The sequence below is a fragment of the Seriola dumerili genome, unplaced genomic scaffold, assembly GCF_002260705.1.
Source record: "Seriola dumerili isolate Sdu_G_001 unplaced genomic scaffold, Sdu_1.0 BDQW01000199.1, whole genome shotgun sequence".
In the NCBI taxonomy this organism is placed as follows: Eukaryota; Metazoa; Chordata; class Actinopteri; order Carangiformes; family Carangidae; genus Seriola; species Seriola dumerili.
The window spans coordinates 403343-426901 of NW_019174454.1; the positions used below are offsets into that span (position 1 = coordinate 403343).

A 23559-nucleotide genomic window follows, 5' to 3' on the forward strand; every position below is an offset into this window, starting at 1 on the left:
TAAAGTCAGTGTATGAATTACTTCAGTGAATTCACTGTTCAATAAGTGAATTACTGAATAATAATAATAATAATAATAATAATAACAATGTCTTATGTATCCTGATTTTAAAATAAGCAGAAGAAATTTAGTTTTTACATTGGATAGTTCTGATGTCATCTACAAGCCAAACATTCTTGAATAAGTATGTAAAGGAGAGAGATGTCTTTTGCTTATCATTTTTATTAACAGCACTGTGCATACTTCCAAAGTGATATGAGCTTTAAAAACCATCAAAAAGTTAATGAATGCCTTTTACTGATGAGAAGCAACACAGCTACATGGAACAACAGCTCCCTCTTCTGGCAGAAAGTTGAAGTACCCCAGCAGAGGGACTTAACACAACTGGGTGCTGGTACACATCTAGCATCACTGAGGCTGAGAACTGACCTGGGACACAGACCAGTGCTTGTTCTCTAAGATGCGGCTGACGATTCAGAGGGGACAGATTAATACAAGCAATACTGCACAATCTTGCCTTCAGAGATCAACAGGTACATATACCTACAATACCTACAAACTCTCTTCAAAAACAAGGCCTTATTCTAAACATGGTGAGGATCTCTAAACATATGGCACTGCTCACAGAGAATTATTCACATAAGTAAACAAAACCTTTGGAACAAAATACATGTACAGGAATGCAAAATGAAATAAAACAGCAATTTTTTTCTTTTCATATTACTAACTTTATACAATGTGCTTTTCTTTAGAGTGACAGTATCAAAGCACAAATTGGTGTACTGTGCGAAAAAACGAACAAAAATAAAAAGGTAAATAATACACGATAAGGCTGTCCTCAAAAACATCAACAAAACATTGGTACAGTATTGAGGATCGGGGACCTCCCAATCCATTACCTATCATTCAAGAAGTTTCTCAAGGCAACTAGGAACAGAAACAAAAGAACTAGAGGATGGCCAGACAGTGTGGAGATAGGTTCCAGTCAATACATAGCATTACCCAGAATGAGCTATGGCTGATTAGCTATTGACATGTCATGTACACCCTCCCAAAAAACAACATTCTTCATATGCTGGGAGAGGTTCAAGTCAATGTACCTAAAAGCTCCTGGCATTCATTTCTTATTCATTCATAGTACCTGGAAATGAAGCTGCTGTCTCTAGTCCTGTAAATATTGGAAATTATACGAAAAATGTGCAAGTTATAATGTGACAAAAAAAGAATAAGTAATAGGCTACTTGTGTGACTTCATTAAGCGGATACATTTGGCTACATGTCACCTGGATGAACAGACAGCTAACAGATGAGCTGCTGTCTATGCCAATGAATCTCCTCCATTTTTTTTTTTGACAGCCAGGGTGAACGCCACGTGTTCAGATAAAACATTATTCCTGAGTTAGTTCTTACAGTCGGCCCAAATACTGATTTCAAAGTAGACTTGGGGGTGGGCCAGCAAACCCATGAGCCTACTTTTTAAAAAAGCCTCATTCCCTTTCAGTGGGGCGAACTCCACGGAGAAAGGAAGCTGATGTGAAAGAGAAGCCTGAATCTATTACAAAATGGCTGGTTTCCATACCCAAAGCATTTTGTTTGCTTTATTACTGATGCTATACAGAGTCCACCTAAAAAAAAAACAAAACAAACAAACAAAAAAAAACAATGAAAAAAAAAAGATTTTAAAACACTGAAGAGTTGACAGCTTGAGAGGGCTGCAATCTCACAAGCCGTTTGTACTTTCAAGTATGCTACATTACGGACTGGAGAAACACAGGTGATACTGTCACTTTAAAGAAACAGGACGACGGTTAAACACAATATTCACAAATGTACATTTAAGGCTTAATTGTTTAGCACTAACAATAGTAGCAGCAGTGAAGCACTTCTGAATTAATTATAATAACAATATTTATGATCATATTACAATAATATATTACCAAAGTAAATCAATAAAAAATTTTTTTGTTTGTTTCATAACACTGGACTTAGCTGGAGGCAGAAACCCGAATCAGCCAGCCAATGAAGTTAGACGAAGACAGAACGAAAACATTTCAGCCGCCACGGATCACACAACACTTGCCTGTCTGGTACTGCAGGGTTGTCGACATTAGTACGTCCTCTAATAATCTCACTGCCAGACTCTACAGCTACGCATTAGCCCTGCCATATGAGTTAGAGCAGTAGTAAGTTTACAGAGCACGAGTCTGAGTATACTGACTGTAATTCCACATTCATGTTGTACAGGAACAGGGGTTCATTTGAGAGCAGGTCATGAGGAGTAGGTCTGGCAGACACGCGCACATGCATGCTCACATACACAAACACACACTTACACATGGACACACACACTGCCAGACAACAGTCCAGACCTGAAACCATCATCATGCTACTTAAAAAAAAAAAAAAAAAAAAAGAAAAAAGAGGATTTTTTTTTAAAAAAAAAAAAAAAAAAAGTACCAAAGCAAAGTTGTTAATCAAAGGCCATAACAGACTGAATTCATCACGGAAAAGCTCTGCTGCATGTCTTCTAAGCTGCTGCTGACCGACGCATCCTGGTGAGGAAGACACCCCGACTCTTCCTCACATGTACTTCTCCACACTGTCACATCCCTTAGTCTGACAGAGGGCCAAACCCCCCTTTTATCTGGTCCCTGTCTACCCATATCGCTTGTACCAACAGCGACCCTCAAAGCTGAAATCATTTTCACATACTGTATATGCACGTACTGTATATATTACACACATTTAATATATATTTACTCATATATTAAATTTTCATATAGACATACATTTTTAGTTTTATTTGTGAGGTGTTGGTTACATTTTCAGCAAGAGGCTTCGACATGAAAGATAAGAATCTCTCTTCCCAGGATTCCTACCAAAGTCTTGCGTTATGTGGCGTCCCGTCATTGCTCCACATGTGCTCAGTCAGTCCCACGGAGATGTTCTTGAAAACGAAGAGGCCTGCTGTATAACAGTTTTAAGAAGGCCAGACACTGTTGAAAGCGCATGGAGTGCAGGGCGCAGAGTCCCAGAGATGCTGTGAGCTCGCTGGAGTCACAGCCAGTTAAAATCCACAGGGGCGTAGGGCATCAGCCAGCACCAGAGGCAGTGCTGCAGGCAATGGGCTTTGGGCTTTGGGCTGGCCTGTGCCAATCTAAACCCAACCAGGCTGGGCCAAGCGAGGGCGAGAGAGCAAACACGAAAGAGAGGCACAAGGAGTGTGCTATGTAAGAATATGAGCGTTGGAGGGAATGGAGACAAACTCGCGTAGGATATTCTTGGCCATTTCAATATTGTTCTGTGCAATCATCAGTGCTTTCTGGATGTCCTGGTAAGAGTATCCCTGACTCATGAGGTGCTCTATCTCGCTACTTATTTGAGGGTTGGCTTCTCCTCCCATTGCTCCACTACTGGGTGGAGCAGGGATGGGCGGGACAGGGCTGGGTCGGCGCTCCGAATTGATTCGTCTGGGCAGGGGCTTTGGAGGTCTCTCTGGTGCTTCCACTGACTCTGAGAAGGCTGAAGAAATGGGGACAGTGAGTGTATACGCCTTTAGAGCCACAAGGTCTGAGACACTCTCTAGTTTTGTTAAATCTGAAACAATGAAATAAATACCTTTTTAAAAAAAAACAAAAGTCCATATTGGTCAATGTGAATAACGATTTACTTTGCTGCAATAATTTAGATTTAATCTAAGAATTAATAATAATCATAATATAATTATTTTATTAATTAAAATTAATAAAAAATCTTGATCACTGTGATTTGTAGAAGGCAACATGTGGATTGTCTGTGAAGTAAACTGCACATTTTTATCATTAAGTACATATGGTGAACTGGTTGACCTTTCCACAGCTGTGACATTTAACAAGGCCCTCATAAAGAGTCGAATTATAATGTGAGAGCTTGTCAGTGTTTGAGAGCAACTTAATTGGTCCTCAACAACAAAGATTCAGGGCACTGGTGGAATACTCAGACACACAGCAAGACGCAGTGGTTAAATGTCAGCTTGCCGCAGAGACTAAGAGAGAGAAATTAAAGATTGTCACATGAAGATGAACTTTTAGTACTGTGGCTTTCACCACTGAAAGGCTCCATATTAGCACCAGCAACTCCTTCATTAAGCTTGTCAGTGACTCTACTAAAATCCTCTCAAACAATCCGCCCATGTTGCCTTTGAGTCCTGCTCTGCTCCAGCTCTCCATGGTTCCTCCTGCACCTGCTTTACATTTGAGGTCTGCTAAGGTCACTAATGCTGCATTAGTAAAACCTCTACACAACCTTGCTGTCTGCGATGGAGGACACCTCTGTGCTGAGTATGAGATACAGATGGTTATTCCACCATCAGGTTTGATCAGATCCAAAATCCTGGAGGCATCCCTTACTGTTTTTCTAGGTTTACGGTCACTGATGTAAGTGAACAGCTCTCTGTAATTACTGGTCTTTACCCTTCTTTGCACAGTGATTGCACATACTGGAGAAAATGATGTCTGGCAATCGATTCATGGCAATTTATCAAAGTCCAAAATGGAGTCTAGCATTAACTTCAGAGAGCTTCTGGAAAATCTGTATTATGTCTGGCCCCATACCAGGTAGCAGCAAAACACTTAAGTCGACTTTTCAGGCTGCTCACTCAGTCACGCAACTTTTGTACTACTTCAAGATATTGATTCATCAGCAATTTTAATTCATCTTGGCAGACAGGGACCTGAAGAGGCAGCTGTTATAAATTTTTACATCCAAGTGATTTTATAAAACAGATGTACCATTTTCCATTCTTGCCAACCAGTTACCATATAAGCCAGCATTAATGTAAAATTTCAACTTTTAAACTCTTAATATAAGAGCCCAAGTTTTAAAGTAACGAAAGGTATTTCTTGCTTACCCTAAAGGTATTTAGCTATTGAGGTAGTTTAATTTTCATTTCACTCTTTCTGACAGCCAGACATAACCTTATCTAGCACGTGCAAGTTGAGGCAACAAAACTGACAAAGTCATCTGTAAACTTGGATTGTGTGGGTCATATGCTACAGTATCAAACCTCTCTTTCATAACATGGCTCATTGTTTAATACCCCATAATTTGGGGGTATCTGTACATTTAGTTTACAATTACATTGCTTGGGATTCGCTTGTAAACTATCAAAGTAGAGTGTTCAAAGATTTGACTGTGTAGGCTGTGTATTTATCACAATCACGGAGCAATTATTTTATGAAGATTTATCATGTATTAAAAAACAGCTCTGGCTCAGCAGGGCCAAGTACACTTACGTGCTGCAGCTCCAGCATCTGAATCTAAGGAAAGGCGGCTGAAAGCAGCCAAGGAGGATGAGCATGATGAGGAGGATGAAGAGGAGGAAGACGACCCCCCCAGTTCTGAAAAGGTCCGTCGGGCGGGGGGCATCGGCAGCCGGGGTTTTGGGAAGTCATAGCCATTTTCCTCTTCTTCCCTGTCCTCAGCTGTGTGGTCTCTGGGACCGTTGGCCATCGCCAGAGGGGGCAACTCTGAATAGTCTGGAGGGATGGGAAACAATTTGTTAGCACTACAGACTCGGAGACAGAACTACATGAAGTTAAATACAGACTTAGCATATGCCTGGTTTCATTCATATACACAGATCCTTATATCCTCTGAAACAGCTTCAGATGACTCACTGTGAACAGAATTATAATTCACAGTCATGCCAACACAGAGTAGGTGTAGTTTTTTCCAGATGGTGGGGATGGTGTTTTGGAGTTAAACTAATATTCAGACATTCAGATTGACTGGTTTCAGTCAGTTTTTTTCCCCACCAGCTGTTAACTGTAAAGCACGGATAACACAAATAAATCCTTGCAGGGTGGTAGGCAGAAAGGTCTGCACAAAGGTACAAATTCTAAAACAGGATATGAAAGCGACTCATGCTGCCTACCTCGAATTCCCTCGTTCAGCTTATTCTAGTTAGTGAAAGGTTAGTGAATCAAAATACCTGAATCTCTGGCTTGTTGTGACCTGGCCTGGATGTTGTACATAGCTTCATACATTTGAGGTCCATCCTCTAGTTCAGCTAGTGCCAGCCTACAGCAGAAAACAACAATAATAAAATAACACTGACACACACAACCCTGCAAATACTAACAAAACAATATCACCAAAGAATGAAAAGTCATTTTTGTGCTCCTGAAGGTGGATTCACTGAAAGTGTTTAATACCTTGAGTTGAGTGTGGAGGCTTGGCTCTGTGCCTGGAGCGCTGATGAAGGCTGAGGTTGTGACGGCCTAGGAACTGGTGGGGTCTCCCCTACAGGTGGAGCCGTGATAGGGGGCAGGACAGGGCGCGAGGAGGGGATCATGTACTCCGACTCCTCCTCGCTGTCCCGTGCCTCCTCTCCTGTCACTGCCCTCAGGGCTTGAGACGGTCTGAGAACAACCAAGGAATATTTATGACACAACTGGATTTATAAAACCTAAAACACTGAAGGTGTTTGAAATGAAATAAAATGCTTTGTATGAATGTCTTTAACACATTGTGATCTGCAAGTGAGCTAAAAATCATTGTCTTGTCAGACCTAATGTCACAGTGAGTGCCAGTACAACGTACCTGCTTGCCAGTGAATAGATGGCGTTGGCTGAGGCTGAGGGCTTGACTTTGGGGTTGTCATAATCTTGACCGGCTGCGGCAAAATTCTGGAAAATACGCAGAAGAAGAAATCTTAGAAACTTTAATGTGAAGAATATTTACACAATCAAAATCTAGACACCAAATACCAATCACGTTAAAGGGATAGTTCTACATCTATACGCTTACTTGGTTTAGTGCTAAAATGACAAGATTGACACGACTGTCATGTCAGTAAATATGAAGCTGGTTCTATCTAACTCTCAGCAAGAGAGTGAATAAGTGTATTTCCCAAAATTAACAACATGGATTTTACAAATAGTAATAGAAGTAACAAATACACTTTTATTTCATGTCCCTGTTGTAAATGTGATCAAACAGCAGTTGTGTGGTGTAGTGATCTGTCGGGAATGCCCTGCTAAGAACCAACGATAGCTCAAACCCACATACTGGATTCTTTCATTTATTTTTCTTGGACAATGACAACTAACTTGAATACTGTGTGCTTGTAACTGCAGCCAATGAATACACATCAAACCAAATGGTAGTTTAGTGTGTGGTGTTTTGTGGTTTCTCTGACCAGCTGGTGATCCAGACTGAGGGAGCTGTTGTTCTTCTGCGAGTCGGAGCGGGTGTCCAGAGCAGAGGGCAGCGCCAAGGGGAGGGAGTGTCGGTTGGAAAGTTCCCTGACACCTGCTCGAATGTCCCCTCCCAGACTAGACACTTGGGAGGACGAGGAAGATGAGGACGAGGATGATGAAGAGGAGGTGGGGGCCTTGGGAACAGGCCTAGAGTTCCAGTCAGCCAGGGGCCGGTTTGGAGGTGTAGGAGGGAGCTTATCTCGAGGGGGCTCCCCGGGAGTGCACGGTAAGGGCCGTCTCTGCAGCCGTCCATCGGGGGCTGTCCCAGCTGTGTGGGGCCGGTCCGGAGGAGGAGGAGGGGGAAGATCCCTCAGTGCTGGGGGGAGGGGAAGAGGCTTGTCTTTGTGGTGAGATGCTGCCTGAAGGGGAGAAACAGAGATTGAGGGAGCCCATTTAGACTACATACAATATTGATGTGCAATCCAAGAAAACTCTGTGCTGTCAGAAATAATCCATTTAGCAACAAGACCGTGGTGTAGGAATTCATCATCATAATCAACCATATACATCATCTAGATGAATAACACAAAGGTAAAATGTTTCTCAGCTGCAGACACTTTCAGATTCCTATCTACAGTTTCCATTTATCTACACTTTAAACATAAATGTATGTGTATGTAGTAATATGAAAGTGTCAGAGAGTGGAAATACACCCTAAAATGAGCCATATGCAGAATGTTAAATACATCGATTACCGTAACCGTCATTTCAACACCTTACTTGTGTTAATGGGGTAATAGGAGTAAGTGTAATTTCAATAACAGAGCTGGTTTACATGTTAAATTATTCTTAAATTTTAGTCTAGGTTTTGCTCTCTGCGTCAACTTTGCTGATGCACCACAAAAGCACAGCAGAATATTTGATTAATTTGGGCGGTAAACTGAAGCAACCAAATTCTGGGACAACACTGAAATGTTATAACAAACATCGCAGGTACAGCAGTAGAGCTTGCATTAAAATTATGTTTCACTTCCATCTCTGCATAAAAACAAATATCAACAAAGTCCCCCCATTCTCCTATGACAGTACCATTTCCTGTTTACTTGCAGGCTATGACACACACTTCCAGATAAACTGGACAATCAAACCCCATATTGAAGACGTTGTGTGAATGAACTTTTATTGTAATAATCTAAACTTGACTGTGTATTTTCAGTTACCTTTGTGGTGACCCCCGGACTGGAGGCGCCGGGGGGATTGGGAGGTCTGTGCGGTAGCAGGTCTAGTCTGGGTGGCACAGGGGGAAGAGAGGACTGAGGAGCCATGGACATGGGTGATGGGGGGCGCTCCACCTGGATCACATTTACAGCAGAGCACAACACGTGATCAAATTCTGCTACATGGGAAACATTTTTACACAATCAGCTTTTGCTCTGTACATGATACACATCATGATGCTGCTGCCAATCCAAACTGCAGCTAGTATTACCCACCCACATTGTTTTCTAATGTAAGCCTAGCCGTGTTGTGTATGGATTAAAGGGAATACACAACACTATAGTTCTCATCCTATTTCTTTGAATGGTCTGAGGTTATCTCTGTCTAGAGCAGGATGACAGTGCTGAAAATGTTATGATTTCTTTTCTAATCATATCACATAATGCCATGCAATAACATTATTTTATTTTGTGTGTGGCATTTCAGTTAAGTTCTCATTTTTCATGTTACATGTTCCAATTTTGATATTTTGATGAATTGTACAGACTGACACTGTAATGAATGAAATGTTAGTAGAACAGTAACTAGGCCTTTAAATTTTACTGCACCCTCCAATGGCAGAGCCTTATTTTGCTCAGTTTTTCCAAAGAAAAAAAAAAAAAAATATCCAAAACATGTTTTGTTTAACATGAAACACTTCAAACTAATACAAATCAACACAAAATATTTATGAAGTACAGCCAAATACTTCACAGTGTACAAGTACATTTAAAGAAATAGACAAGGATGAGACGGAGGCTGGGTCAGCAATCAAAGCCAAAATTCCAGGGACCACATCAAAGTGTGTGTGATCTGAGGTATTCGCCTACTCTATAAGCAGACTAATGCACACAGAGCTTCTCTGAGGCACATAAAAGATGTAGGATAGGAGAATGCCCCACATATCAAATACTGAGAAGCACAAAAAGCTGCTACCTTGGCACCATGAAAGATGGAGATGAAAGACTTTAGATATGAGCCGTGAGCTTGAAGCACACGAGAAGTGAAAAAGGAAAAAGCAGGGAGTGTTTCATCTGTACAGAGATGGGTCTCTCAGAAACACAGAGAAGAGAAGAGGACAGTAGAAACCCATGAGGTGCACCCAGGGTTATCAAACCAACTAAGCCAAGACCCTCAATGTTTTATCAGTGGGAAATACTAAAACAGGGTGTGCCCAGTGCCACGACTGGAAACTTTGAGCAAACTGGGATAACTTTAGTTGAATTAAGTCAAGGTCTTTCCACAATCTTACCTTTGTACAGGCAAGTTTGCTCATCATGAGGTGGGGGTCTTCAAGTCTGTCGTCATCATCATCGTCATAGCTGGGTGACGGAGCACCCTCAGCCCCAAATGTGCCCCTGCAGGAGCCCCCGCTGTTGTCCTTGGGGTCAAAAGGATCCACAACAATGGGCTCTGTACCCTTAATCTCACAGCGACAGAAGGGACATCCCGTTCCCTGACCCTCTGACTCCTGTAACACACGCAGAAAGGCAGATGTAATGGCACACAGAGATGACAGGAGGTGATGTGCTATTATATGCCTGTTACGGCCGTACAGAAAAAAACACTGCGACAGTGATATTCTCCTCTCAACAGGTATGAGTTATGACACTTAACATGGAGCAACCAACCCACAGAAAACCTTTCCCATCCACCCACTCTCGTACCTGCCAAGCAGTCAGACACGAGGTGCACATGAGATGACCACAGGGCTCAATCTTCACATCCTTGTCATTCTCGGCACAGATCTTACACAGCTGGAAAGTGGAGCCCATCTCACAGTACAGCTCATATTGCTCCTGAGGGGGGAAAAGAATGAGACAACTATGAGCTCTCAGTTCCTAAACACAGGGTAACATCATACGGCACTAACATCACCTGAGATCATTTTGAAAGAGCCTAGAAGTATCTGGAGCAAAGTCAAAATGCGGGGGCGTGTTTTTAGTTTCAGTCCTGTGCTCACACAAAATGAGTCTGTTCATGAACACCTTTACCAAACTCTGAGCAGATATGCAAGCCAAACAAGACGGAGACTGGATACACCAGGGTGGATATTCTTTAACAATACTTCCAAATTCAGAATTATGTATCTTGCTTATTTAACATGTTGAGCCCAATGTTCAGTGTCCTGACAGTATGAAATACTGCAGGACAGATATGCATTTCCTGCAATGCTTAACAATGCCTGCACTGAAAGAGGGCCAATTTCCTTTAACTATAAAACATAAACTTTGAAATGTCAATTTATTTGTAACTGTATTTAAAAGTTGAAAATAAGATAGATCAGTTCCTCTGGGATCAGTTTTCATGTCTTTTACTTCTCCTTCTGGATGTGCACTGCTCTGTCGCATCATTTTTTTCAACTGAGATATTTCCTGGACTGTGTGTCCACCAAAAAAGGACAAAAATTTTATTACAAAATTACAATAAAATGCCAAAGACAAACAAGAAAGTATGAGATATAAATGACTGAGGATGCAGTCTCAGAAGCCCATTGCTCTGACCTGTGTGACTTTGATGTGGTCTTGAGGCGAAGGCTCACACAGTCCTGTCAGGTCAGGGTTTTGGGTCCGGCCGTCAGGGAATAAATAGCTGGAGAAGCAGAGGCACATAAACTTAGAGGGTACGCACAGAGGTTCCCTTGAAGTATCCTTGGGTATTTCCACAGGCATTTTCCTTTTAAAGTTATCATCATCATTAGTTAGTATGATTATAATGCATGTATACCTAACAGGCTGCGGTAACAAAAACATCTGTTCAATGCATTCATTCAATCTGGCAACATGTTTTAATATCACCACCAATATGATGCATGTACAGTATGTGACTAATTTACAAATGGGTCAGATGCTGTAATTACCGTTTGACAAATGTTTTGTAGATGCAGGCGATATACTGTAAAGGCTTTCCCAGTTTAAATAAGCACTTGATTACAGGTTGGGGCAGGCCAACCATAGCTTTCATTAAACAAAGGAATCAACGCTGGCATAAAAAGATGAGTTTCACGCCAGCCAGCTAAAAACCACTGACTGAGCTGCACTTAGAAACCAACAGTTCTATTCTGGTTATGATAACACTGGAATGATGGGAACAAGCAATATGATATGGCTGGATTGGTTTAAAGCTGAAAGGCAGATTCAGTCGTGGGATGCAAAACAGAGCTCCATAGCATGCAGTGATGCATGCTTTGTGGGAAGGGAAGAGGAGAAAGAAGGGGAAATGATAGAAAAAGAGTCCTACATATGACAGGAAGTTTGACTTTTAAATCATTTATTAAAACTGCATCAAATGAAGACCAAGACCCAGCCAAAAAATGGCAGATCAGAAGTCTAGATGTAACCCCCCCAAGACAATAACGGATATGACTGTGCCAAACAAAATGCCAGTGGACTTACAATCCTTCCCTGAAGCCATCTATGAGGGCCTGGAAGAGGGGTTTATTGTGGGGAATGGTTTGGAGTATGTTTCCATCTGCTGTCACATAACCGATTGCCCACTGACCCAGCCGTGTGCAACTCAGGCGGAAGATGTAACTGGGGAGAGAGACATGAGAAATAAGACATACTTAAGTAGTGTCAAAGGGTTCCAATTTATTACACTGAAAAAAAAGTGATCAAATAGTTAGGACTGCAAATATGTTCGACAAACTGTGCACATGAAGAAACATGTTCTTCAAGTTTGCACATAACTTTTTATGAAATAAATTAAGTATGTGTAAGTATGTAGGCTGATCTATGCATGGAAATAGCCCCTTGGCAATTTAAACTAATGTCTGATCACTGAAAAAGGTCTGAACATACTTCACATAAAAAGTTCAAAAAGATAAGATGTCCCGTCCAAAGATAAGCAAGCACATAAAAGTAAATGACATCAAATGCATTCTACATGCATGCTATATACATAAAAATACATTAACCACATAAAAATTTGATTATATGTTGTACATTACATTACATGTATATTACACAAATTAATTATATTATATATATAATTATATATTACACAAATTAATGTCTGTGTGTATATATATATATATATATATATAGATAGAGGAAAACAGCTACAGTTATATCATCATAGTTATCACTCAACCTGGTTGAGGAGGACTTAACATGAGTTGCATAAGAACAAAAAATTAAAACATCACTGCTCATTAAAGCATAAGTTCCAAGGTAAATAGCCAAGATCAACCAAATGCATGGTGTGGTGCACAATGGGACTGAGGGGACTTAGTTGCCCCTTGCTGCAGTGCAAAAGTAAGTGTGGCTATGAGAGGCCAAATGAGTCTGACAAGAAAATGAGCCACTCACCACAGAATCGAACATTTCCTGGCTGCTTGCTTCAATGTACAAGTTTCACAAATTTGTACAGGAAATGACCAAATTAAAAATAAGCTCTAGGGGGTATTGAGTATCTGTGCAAAGCAGCCCGTCTTTGTAAGTACTCCAGCTGAGGGTGGAGACTACGTGATTTAGGTAGGCCAGAAAAAACAAGAGTAGCCCATTAATCGATCGTAGATGACACAAATGCATGTATTAGGATTTCCTGACAGGACAGGACTGAGTTTAGCAATACTGCACAAGTGGAGAAAAGGATTCTTGGTGATGGCCTTGATGTTTAGTTTTGAAGTGGAACGAGTGCTTTACCCATAATACAAACAGATCAGTCCTGACAGTAAGCTGTAATTTATAAAATGCTGCACTCAAACAGACCAATAACTGCTCAGATGTCAACGTGGCCCTACACAGGCCCGGCCTAAACAGTGACATCAGCTTTCAGTGTACAATCAGACCATTGATGCTAGGTACCAGTGCCACGCTGCCCTGGGTCCTTTGCACACAAGCCCTCACACACACACACACACACGCACACACACACACACGCACACACGCACACACGCACACACGCACACACGCACACACGCACGCACGCACACACGCACACGCACACACACAGCATAAATGGAATGTGAGACCAAGACTGAACTTGTGCCCTGTCTGCCATTGTATTGATGCAAAGCCAAAATTTGCATTTATGTGCATCTGTGTTTGCATGCAGAGTGAAAGCACGAGTCACTTATGTAACAACAATACTACACACTCACACAAACACAGACATTAACATACACATATATTATCTCCCGAGCAGGGATGAAAATAGGTCTTGAGAGCTACAGTAAACCCACAACCGTACTGTTGCTGTGGAAACACATGAACATGGTCACATGTGTCTTATTAAGTTGTGTTACTCACACTGCCTTAAACGTATGCTACTAAAACGTCAATGTGAGTTGACTGTGAGGGCCATGTGAATTCAGATATGTACTGTGCTCAAAAATGTGCAGTTATGACCGTATCACTGCAGTCACATCAAGAAGCACCTAATGAGACCCCATCTTGTGTTCAGACATGAGGTTGATTTAGGTTGCATTGTAGGTTGTGTGTACATGTGCATACATGTTTTTACATGTCTCACCTGCCAGGCTTGTGAATGAACTTCTGCAGCCGTGCTTTGACCTCATCGTAGGTGAGGAAGGCCATGTACCCCGGGTGAGTAACTGCCAAGCTGTTCCAGTTCCGCAGCAGGGATGACCAAGGCTACACACACACAGACACACAGACACACAGACACACAGACACACAGACACACAGACACACAGACACACACACGAAAAAGAGAGAACAGAGTGACTCATCTGATGTGTGAGGGCATTGACACAGCAATAACAGTACAAGTAGAGTGATGGAGAAATATATCATGGTTGAAGCTAAAAAAACTGTTTACTGAAGTGTTATTTACAATGGCCATTTCAATCTGGGTCAAGCAATGTAAAACAGTCCTTTAAGCTTAATTTGCAACACTTAAGTCAGCATGCAACTCGTTTGATACCATCTGGAGCCGCAGGATGAGGAGGATGAAATGAACATGAGCAGACTGCTTCCCACACTATATATACAGCAGGTGTGAGACAACTTTACAGGTGTTTCTTTCTTTAAAGACTACTTGACCCAAATCAAGTCAAGCCAGCCTAACAGTAAGGGTTGAAGATTGAAGCAAAAAATATATAATAATTCATAGAGCTCTATAGCACGCTGATGGGAGTGCAGTAGTGAGTAGGAGGTTCCACAATTGCTCTCACCAGTCTGTCTTGTGTGTGAAAGGAAGTAGATTTAACGCAACACTGAAAATGAGCTGCAGAGGTCACAGCGAAAGTTAAAGCTACACAACAATTAATACGTAATTTGGCTAAATGACAAAAAAGGGATTGTCCTATCCATTTGTCTCTTTGTGGTATTTGCCCAAATTAAAATTAGACTTTTTACACACAGGAAGTGACAAGTCAAAACTGTCTCCTCTGCTGGACTCGGTGTTAGATCTATTGTATCTCATTTCTCTTATTCCCTTTAGTGTAATGTGATCACCAACTGGCTGCATTAGTAAACAAAAGGGTGCTCAGTAATGTAATATCCAGTAAGTGTACATTTATTTTTTAGTCACCTCTTTGCCATTTGGACATCAATTCAACCTAGATCGACTTTACACTTAACTGAGCACAGCAAGCAAACTTTGCTTAATATATTGGTTTATAATCACCACCACATCACTCAGCCTAAAGATACGGCAAGAAATAACACATTTCAAGTGCTCTTAACGTAATAAAAACACAGCATAATCACCCCCAGTCTACTGCATATCAAGGACAAAGCTTAAAATGGCCTCAGGCTCACTTCCTCTTCTGGGTTTGAGGACATTTAGAGGAGGACTTCACTTCTGTTTGAGGGAGTGTCATAGGAAATGTCTGTAATCTGTTTAGTTTTCATTAAGCCTGTCGGTACCCTGCACCATGCAAGTAGCCTGGGATAATGTCACGGAGGGAATAAACAACATACACTGATGCATATGAAATATGATGCAAGAGGTTTTAGGTAATGTAAATTAGAACTGTGTCTGTGATTAGGTTTAGATATGAAATGTGATAAAACGTCAACAGATTTCATTTGGTGCTGTGTTAATCACAATGCTGATACAAAATGCTTGCACTACATACTATAGATAAGCTCTGAAGATGATTCCTGATAAACCCACCCTCTGCCCTCCCCTTCCTCTATCCTTTGTAGTTTTTCTTTTTATACATGCTCCTTTCTCTCGCTGCTTCATTCTATGTTGATGAAAAAGAAAACAATAAATGTGCTTTTTCCTGCTGCCCCATGTATATGATTGAAAAATATAAATGGTTGGCTACATTTAGCCCTTTACCTCACCACAACTCCCAGTGCATGAGCAGTGTGCTGCTAGTGTGGTCTATCTATTACGAAGTTGAGTCAGTGTTTGGCATAGTAAAACAACTCATAAACTGTCAATGTAAGTGCATGCTTAGTTAGATTCCCGTCTAGGGATTTATTCCACTAATTTTCATTCTTGTTGTTTATTATTCATCTAGCAGTAAGACAGTACAACCTGAAGGGAGGACATATAATAAAGACTGTCCTTGAGGAGGATCTCAGTGTGATTCTAGCTGGAAAAAAACACTGACTGGGCCTTGTAAAGCAGCAACAGTTGCCCCTTAAAAAGGACAAAATAATTGCCAAACATCTCTATATGTACTGCGTGAGCAGAGAAGAGGAAGGTTTCAACTTCAGTCCCATCTGACAGTGTGAATATGTCAGCAGGCATCCTGCTAAAAGGTTGATAGCGTTAGCCAAAAAAAGATGTGGCAGATTAGTTTAAGTTCATTATGTGCTGCTCAAATTAAATTTGTTTCCTTTACCAAGGCTAACAGACTGCTGTATTAGTCTCTCTCTCTCTCTCTCTCTCTTTCTCTGTCTCTGTCTTCTCTGTCACTCTCTTCCTTTGTACATTTCTTCTCTCAATAACTCAAAAGGAAATGATAAGACAAGAAGAAAGGTGCAGTGTGTGTATGTGTGTTCCCTACCTGAAATAGCCTGGTGAAGATGTCAAACTCAAAGACAGAGATGTAGTCGTTGCAGGTGAGGTCTATGGTGGACTTCAGGGCCATGGCCTCCAGTCCGGAGCTGATGGGATGAAACTCATGAAGAGACTGACGGAACACCTTCCAAGGCACTATGGTCCTGTAAAACAGCAAACTGAAATAAAACAAACATCAAGACACCATAAATAATAAGTGTAGACTACCTGCATTCTGCCTTGTGGCGTTCCCAAGGTGCATAAAGGTGTGGTGACAGTCTTGATTTGAACTTAGTCTTACCTGGTGTGTTACATGATTCTTGTGTGCATCATGAGCACTTAAGTTAGTACACAGTAGCTCTTCTAAATACAGATATGAACCACATTTCCCGTCAGGACGTTGAATTCTAGTGATTCATACGTGATAAAGAGGAAATGCTATTTTCTGAACAGACTGTTTGAGCACTCCCAAATACAGTTTTGAGGGTCAGTGGTCATGACAGTTAACGTGATGTGATGTTTTGATAAAAGAGCTGGCAGATTAATTTAAATGCACTCAGGTCAACATTTGAAAAATACAGAACTTAGCTTTCCCATATAGTGGTCACATTCTTTGTTCAGTTCCTGCTATAGAGGTAAGATACATAAACCACACAGTTATCTGATGAATAGGGAAATTAATGTATCATTACGTAGTATTGGGAAAACCCAGCATTTAAAATGTCCTTGTAGTTCCACATCTCATTTATTTCTGTACTGTTTTCAGTTACAATTCGACTTAGCTGTGTGCATTTGGGGACTGGTTAACTCAAATGTGTGTGATGATATATTACATGACTTCACACATTTACTTATCAAGGACGCCATAAAAGAATGTAGTAGTCATCAGACCTCTCTGGATATTTTGGATACCCAACATGAGCCTCAGAAAAAATATTTATTGTCTGTAACTACTGTAAAAAAAAAAAAGAGCAAGGAGGCTGAAACAATTTCTCTCAGATGTCACTTATACATTCTCTTAGTGTTGTAACTTCTAATTATGTGCTGAATTGAACTCATTTTCTTGGGAAAATCCTGTAAGGGACCCCATAGGGCTCCAGGATTCCAGTGTGGAACCACTGGAGAAATATAATATTCTATTGTGTAAAGTAATATATAATTGGACTCACTTGTCCCCGAAGGCGCGCCTCCAGAACTCTGCGGCATCTGCCTTTGTGATGCGGAAGTTGTCACCCTGAAACAGACCATTGGGGAAGATGGCCTTCAGCTCAGCCAGCATGTGGCTGAAGATCAACGACAGCTTGGTGAGGTTCCGTCTGTGGAAGTCAAGAGTAGACAAGTCAAGAGTGTGTGAGATTACACGTCTTTATCATTGCAATGTGGTTACAGCGTCATCATTTGAACCGTAATACTGAATAGACTTTATGTATTATTGATGGAATGTATCAATCCTAATCCTGGTGAGTTCTGATAACAATGATTAGTTTACAAGATAATAAAGGAATTTACACACACACACACACACATATATATATATATATATATATATATACACACACACACATTTCAATATTCAAATGTGTGTCAAATGTGCAACTTTCTCAGGCAACTATAAATAGTAACCTGTTTAGCATTCTTGTTGGTTTTGCCATCTGTGACAATGCAAAACAAAATCCAATGACTGTCAATGACAGAAAAAAAGGAACATCTGATTAATTCTTGCATTCAAGTATGTATTACATGTTTAATACATTTATATATCATTTTTTAACACTTTCTTTCCAAAGCATGTCTGATCTAAATAGTGCAGAGGCAACATTGAAATCCCTTGGTAGTTCACTGGCTGATAAACACACCCCTAGTAACAGTGGTGGATGATGAAAATATGTGAAGCAAAATGTGCAGAAGGAACACATCAGCAAATAGAAAAGACGACTCTAGTGAGACATGGAGCCTTCTCTCCTTGTGCATGTTTTCTGATAACATCCATCTTCTCCCATTTACTTATTAGTTTCTTTCTTAATTAATCCAGTAGGAATTTAGTCTTGACACCAGTGCCATCTCAAATCTAACAATTCTCTGGAATATATCACTACTCATGTTCCACTGGTAGCTTGGGAAGATGATCAGACTGTGTCTGTGTCAACTACTTGCCACAAATTTATTTTACCTCTATCGAGCTGATCAACATGACAAAGGAAGTCCAGTGTCCAGCTGTTGACAGAACAGTTTGACCAAAGCTCAACTGTTGGCAGTCACTGGACATAAACATACCATATCAGAAAAACACAGATGAAACTGTTATCACCACAAAGTGAGATTTTCTTGTGGTATATGATCATTTACTTCATTTTACAAGATAAAACAAAAGCAGTTGAGAACAATGCATGTAGATCTGTGGCCACCACTGTTGGATAGATTGATGTGTGAAAGTTTGTAGATGTTATTGATGTTATGGAAGGTAGTAGTTTCGCCTTGGTGTAGCACATTTTCAACGTGCAAGTGATTCAGTTTCATACTGGGCCGAGAAAAAAACCCCCCAATGTGACAGGCAAGTAACATTAAATTTGTTTTCACTTATAAAGTTACTGAGGGAAACTCAAGTGACCCTTAAATTCAGTTCAGACACACACATGAGGAGGCAACGTGAATGCTTAGCCTTACCTCTCAAAAAACATGAAATTTGAGGGTAGACTGTACACTTCCATAAGAATAACAGGTTACAGTTTGTAAAATATGCAGTAAGACGGATGGTAGTTAACAGAGGAGGGTTGAGGGTGGAAATAAAGACGTTTTACTCAAGGCCTGGTTTCTGCTTGGTGTTTTCTTCCACTGAGAATTGTCCTTAGCTGCTTCCACAATACAGAAATAGCCACAGGTCCATGGAGACAACATAGCAGTGTTCAAGGACACACACATACACAATCAGAGTGACCGTGATGTAGAGGCTAGTACATTTTAGTATAGAGCTTTGGTTCCAGTCGCAAATGGGTGGTCGACAAGCGCAGAGAAGAGGAGAGGGCTAAAGAGTAGGAGAGCCAAAAATAAGGAAGATGTGGAGAAGAGTATAATTGTGGAAGACAAAAGTGAGAGGGGATGATACAAAAAACGGAGACTTCGAAATGAGAGAACGAAGCTGCACAATGTCACCATACCCCTGCACCCCATCACAGCGTTAGAAGTGTTATGCTGAGAAAGCCATGATTTACGAGGCAGCACAGAGCGAGATTGTGCTTGGCTGCTGGGCAGGGTGAATTGAGATGCACGAGAGAGACAGCAATGAAAGCGTGGCTACACTGCAGCTGCCCCACACTACACTACGCACCCTATGAGCGCAGAGAGGGGGGAGTGGAAAGAGTGAATGAGGAAGGATAGTGACTGAAGATAGATGAATAAGATTAGTGTACATTGAGAACCTGCCAAAATAGACCAGTGCTTGTTAGTGTGATAGTTAACCTCAGAAGAACAGACACAAATCTGAAAGAGAAAATGCAATGCTCGCAAACTGCGATAAAGCGTTATATTTATACCCTCTCAGCAGTAAATGATCCTCAAACAGTGAACACTCTTATAGCTGGATGTCTAATCTTTCACTGCACTGCCCACTTTAAATCCACAGCAAAGACTTGAAGGCAGACGCATCGACCGTATGTCTTTGATGTCAGGGCTGTCCTCATCAGTGATGCAATGTGGAAAATGAGACCTTCAACTACTCCCCGCATTTCCCTGAAGACCTCAGTCAGCCATAATCGTGAACCCTTTCCAGTGTCATTTCAGGAAAAAGCAGGCATGTTTGACACTGCATTTCTGTGTGTTTTTTCTTCAGCAGCTATCATCTCAGCAGGGGGTTCTCCTGTGTTTCTCCTGCTTCCTGGCCCTACTGGCCTACTGAGCCTTAAAGCTGAAGCCTCATCCATTCTTCTGTCAAACTCTCTCTACCCTGTGCTTTTATTTAAGTTACAAGTCCCCCTCCTGCTCTTTCATCTACAACATAATCATATGAGGACAGTACCCTGTTTCTCTTAAGTTTATGTGTGGAATTAATCTCTTCTCACTCAAAGCCTTCATTTCCACATCTAGGTTAGTTTGCCATTTTATGAATACACTTATCTACTCCCCTCATCTCTGAACGTGAAACATTCATGGAGGCTATTTAAGACTTTAAGCTTATAAAGTCCTCTCTTCAAGCCCACCATTTCATTTCATTTCCAATTCACCCTCAAATGCAAATGATATCTTTGAAGAAGCTCACTTGGGGACACAATTTCTATGTGCACAATATGCACTGAAATAACGCGAACTGAAGAGGCTAATGCTCGGGTGGATTTTACATGTATTGAAGAGCAACTGATTCAGGTGTGGTTGTTCCAACTCGTCTGATCCGATAACACATAATGTATTGATAAACTTTACAGTTTATAGCTTTTCTAGCCTTTATGGCACTGGTCACGTGATGCTACTCAGCCAATCTGTGTGACTCAAGTCAGATAGGGAGATACACATGGTGAGATGAGAGGCGAGACGAGCTTTTAAATTTCTTTTTCCACATGTTGTCAAGTATGAACAGGGATGTTGACCTTTGACCACCAAATTCTAATCAGTTCATCCTTTAGTCCAAGTGAATGTTTATGCCACATGTAATGAAACACAAACTGTCTTTACAGCCTTGTTGTGTTTATACTCGCACTTTTGTAATCTGTTACTAACTATGATAGAGGAAAGGCTTTTGTAGAATAGGTTAGCTAGCTAAATAAAACGACAAGTTCAAAGTTTGTTGGTGGTCACGTCATATGAAGTCATATGACCGTGGTGTAGTTTGTTTATAAACTAGCAATAGATTTTACTTATGCCGATTGTATTTAGGTTTCAAGAATCATAGAGTGGTGACATTTGTGAAGATTATCCTGCTGATAAAAATGTGTAAGTATCATAAACTCTTGTTTGTCACAGAGTTTATTTTCTGCAGTAATCCAAAAACCAATGGAAAAATCCTACTGGCTTTTTGTCAAGGGAACCAGGGTGATGCTAACTTCTGGGTTGGCCTACAATCCCTGAAGCATTCTGTAGAGTTCAACATTCAAAAACTCATCTCAGCTAATCTGCTTTATCAGGATTAAGTGGGTGTCATTTGATCAAATTTATAGTGCTGGCAACATAGGCAAACAACCGCAATCACCCTTTGATTTATAATATATTTATTGATATTGCTAAATGTTGATGCATGGAAATATGTGACATTACCTTTCGCTTCAGCTCAAGATTTTTTGGGACAGACAACCAAAAAGTTTGATATGCATCTGTCTAGGTTTCGGCTCACGCGATGAGTCTAACAGCAAACATAGAATGTGTGAATCCAAGGCAGAGAGAGTGGATGTGAAAGTGAACTCTGGTCTGACTGGCATCAGGCTTGCAGGGTGGTACAGCTGTCTCTGGCACAAGTTTTGCCCAGTGAATGACACTTCATTGTGTACTTTTGTTTTTATGGCAGAGACAGCATTATCAAAGGCATAATTAGTATTATTTTGAAACTCTAAGTAAGATACAGGTTGAAATCTAATCTCGTATGTGGCAGAACAAGCTGATATCTGTTTTAGCATCTCCCCATCTCACTCTGTCCTTGTCCCTCTCTACAATACCAGCTCTGTCCTGCATGTGCAAGTGTGTGTGTGTGTGTGTGTGTGTGTGTGTGTGTGTGTGTGTGTGTGTGTGTATACTGAGCAGCAGCCAGTGCTCCAATAGCCTACCCCTACAACTGTTACTGCTATTTAAGATGCTATGCCAACCCTGACAAGTGGGATTCAGATGTACAGAGAATGATTTGGTGACCTAACTCTGGATTGTCATATGTCTATGGTGTTTTCTTTTTCAGTCTCTCATCTATCATTCTTAACCACGACCACAGCAAAAAGCCAAACCTTTTTTCTGAACACTAGGTTTTTGTCCACCATCCCCCTCATGCTATAGACTGACCTCTGACCTTGCAGCTGGCTGCTCCCTTCCTGTTTCCTGCTGGCTGTGATAAAGTAGCGCAGCTAGCCAGCCAGCACCGCACTGCGCTGCGTTAATGCACCGCAGCACAGCCAGCAAGGGTCAACCTTACAGAATGAGAGTCTGTCTGGATTGGCGGAGTCACAAGTAGCTGTAATATCATCATGCAGCTGTATTATCTTTTCTGCTGAAGGCTAAAAGGGAAATTCTGATCAGGCATGAACTGAGACCTGCAAAAATGCTACCAAAAGTTGTTGACAACAATTTATAAGATGAATTAAAACTAGATCAGGATCTCGAAGATAAATATACTTGGAGACAAACAAAAAAACAATTCATTTTCATTACCGTTTTTGACCTCTGCAGTTCTATGGATTCCATTTTTATGCAATCAGAGGATTTTTAGGAAATCACTGAATTGATTGCAATAAATTACATAACGTTTGCAAAACTCCTTTGAAGAAATATGGGCACTAATGTAACTATCTGTCATATTTACACCACACAACACCCAGTCTATCATCATGATATCTTTAAAAACATTAAAGCAATTTTTCATCACTTTTTTTTCAGTGGATCACTTCCTTCAGAAGTTGCATGTGAACAGGCTTTTACTACAGATAACAACCTGAGACTTCCATCAGTTAACACAAGAGTCATTTTTGTTGTGCCGATTCAGTCATATGCAAAACACTCAGCACTATGCCTCTCACAGGCTCTGTTCATGGTAGATAACAGGACAATTATCCCCAAAAATATGGCAAGATAACTTGCAAAAACACAGTATTACACCACAAGACAAAGACATTTCTGACACTCACGTAAATTATTACCATTTTAAGAAAACAGAAAAGCCATTACAACTCCATCTGGTGAAGCTCAAACTCACCCTTCCTGGAACCACAGATTCATCGCATAATCAGCAACTATATAGAGAATCGATCAATCGTTCCAATTTTTAAGCATAAATGTCAAAATGTTGGCACTTGTCTTGGTTTTACATTTTAGTAACTAGAATATCTTTTGCTTTTGGACTGTTGGGAGGACAAAAGATGACATTTGATGGCATGATTTCGGGATCTAGCAATTTGTACTGGCTACTTCTACGTGTTTTCTGGAGAAAAATTTAAAAAAAGTAAATACATTTTTTTTTTAAATTAATGTAGTTGCTTTCTGCAAAACACAGTGGATTATGTGTTGAAATTCT

General features: G+C 40.7%; 1 protein-coding gene across 2 annotated transcripts in view; it reads right to left on the minus strand.

Moving 5' to 3' along the window:
* Positions 1 to 206: 206 nt before the first annotated feature.
* cbl (Cbl proto-oncogene) overlaps positions 207 to 23559 on the minus strand; it is a 38562-nt gene continuing 15209 nt past the window's right edge. Inside the window, exons 3-16 of one of the 2 annotated variants that reach the window (XM_022753794.1) lie at positions 17534 to 17680; positions 16372 to 16528; positions 13914 to 14035; positions 11834 to 11971; positions 10943 to 11030; positions 10106 to 10237; positions 9691 to 9909; positions 8402 to 8533; positions 7181 to 7600; positions 6583 to 6668; positions 6195 to 6401; positions 5972 to 6060; positions 5274 to 5516; positions 207 to 3522 (exon numbers count right to left, since the gene is read on the minus strand). In XM_022753794.1, the coding sequence (XP_022609515.1) occupies positions 3227 to 3522; positions 5274 to 5516; positions 5972 to 6060; positions 6195 to 6401; positions 6583 to 6668; positions 7181 to 7600; positions 8402 to 8533; positions 9691 to 9909; positions 10106 to 10237; positions 10943 to 11030; positions 11834 to 11971; positions 13914 to 14035; positions 16372 to 16528; positions 17534 to 17680 (2476 nt within the window). In that variant the 3' untranslated portion in view covers positions 207 to 3226. Of the gene's footprint in view, positions 3523 to 5273; positions 5517 to 5971; positions 6061 to 6194; positions 6402 to 6582; positions 6669 to 7180; positions 7601 to 8401; positions 8534 to 9690; positions 9910 to 10105; positions 10238 to 10942; positions 11031 to 11833; positions 11972 to 13913; positions 14036 to 16371; positions 16544 to 17533; positions 17681 to 23559 lie in introns of both variants that reach the window. The other variant, XM_022753793.1, reaches the window with a different exon arrangement.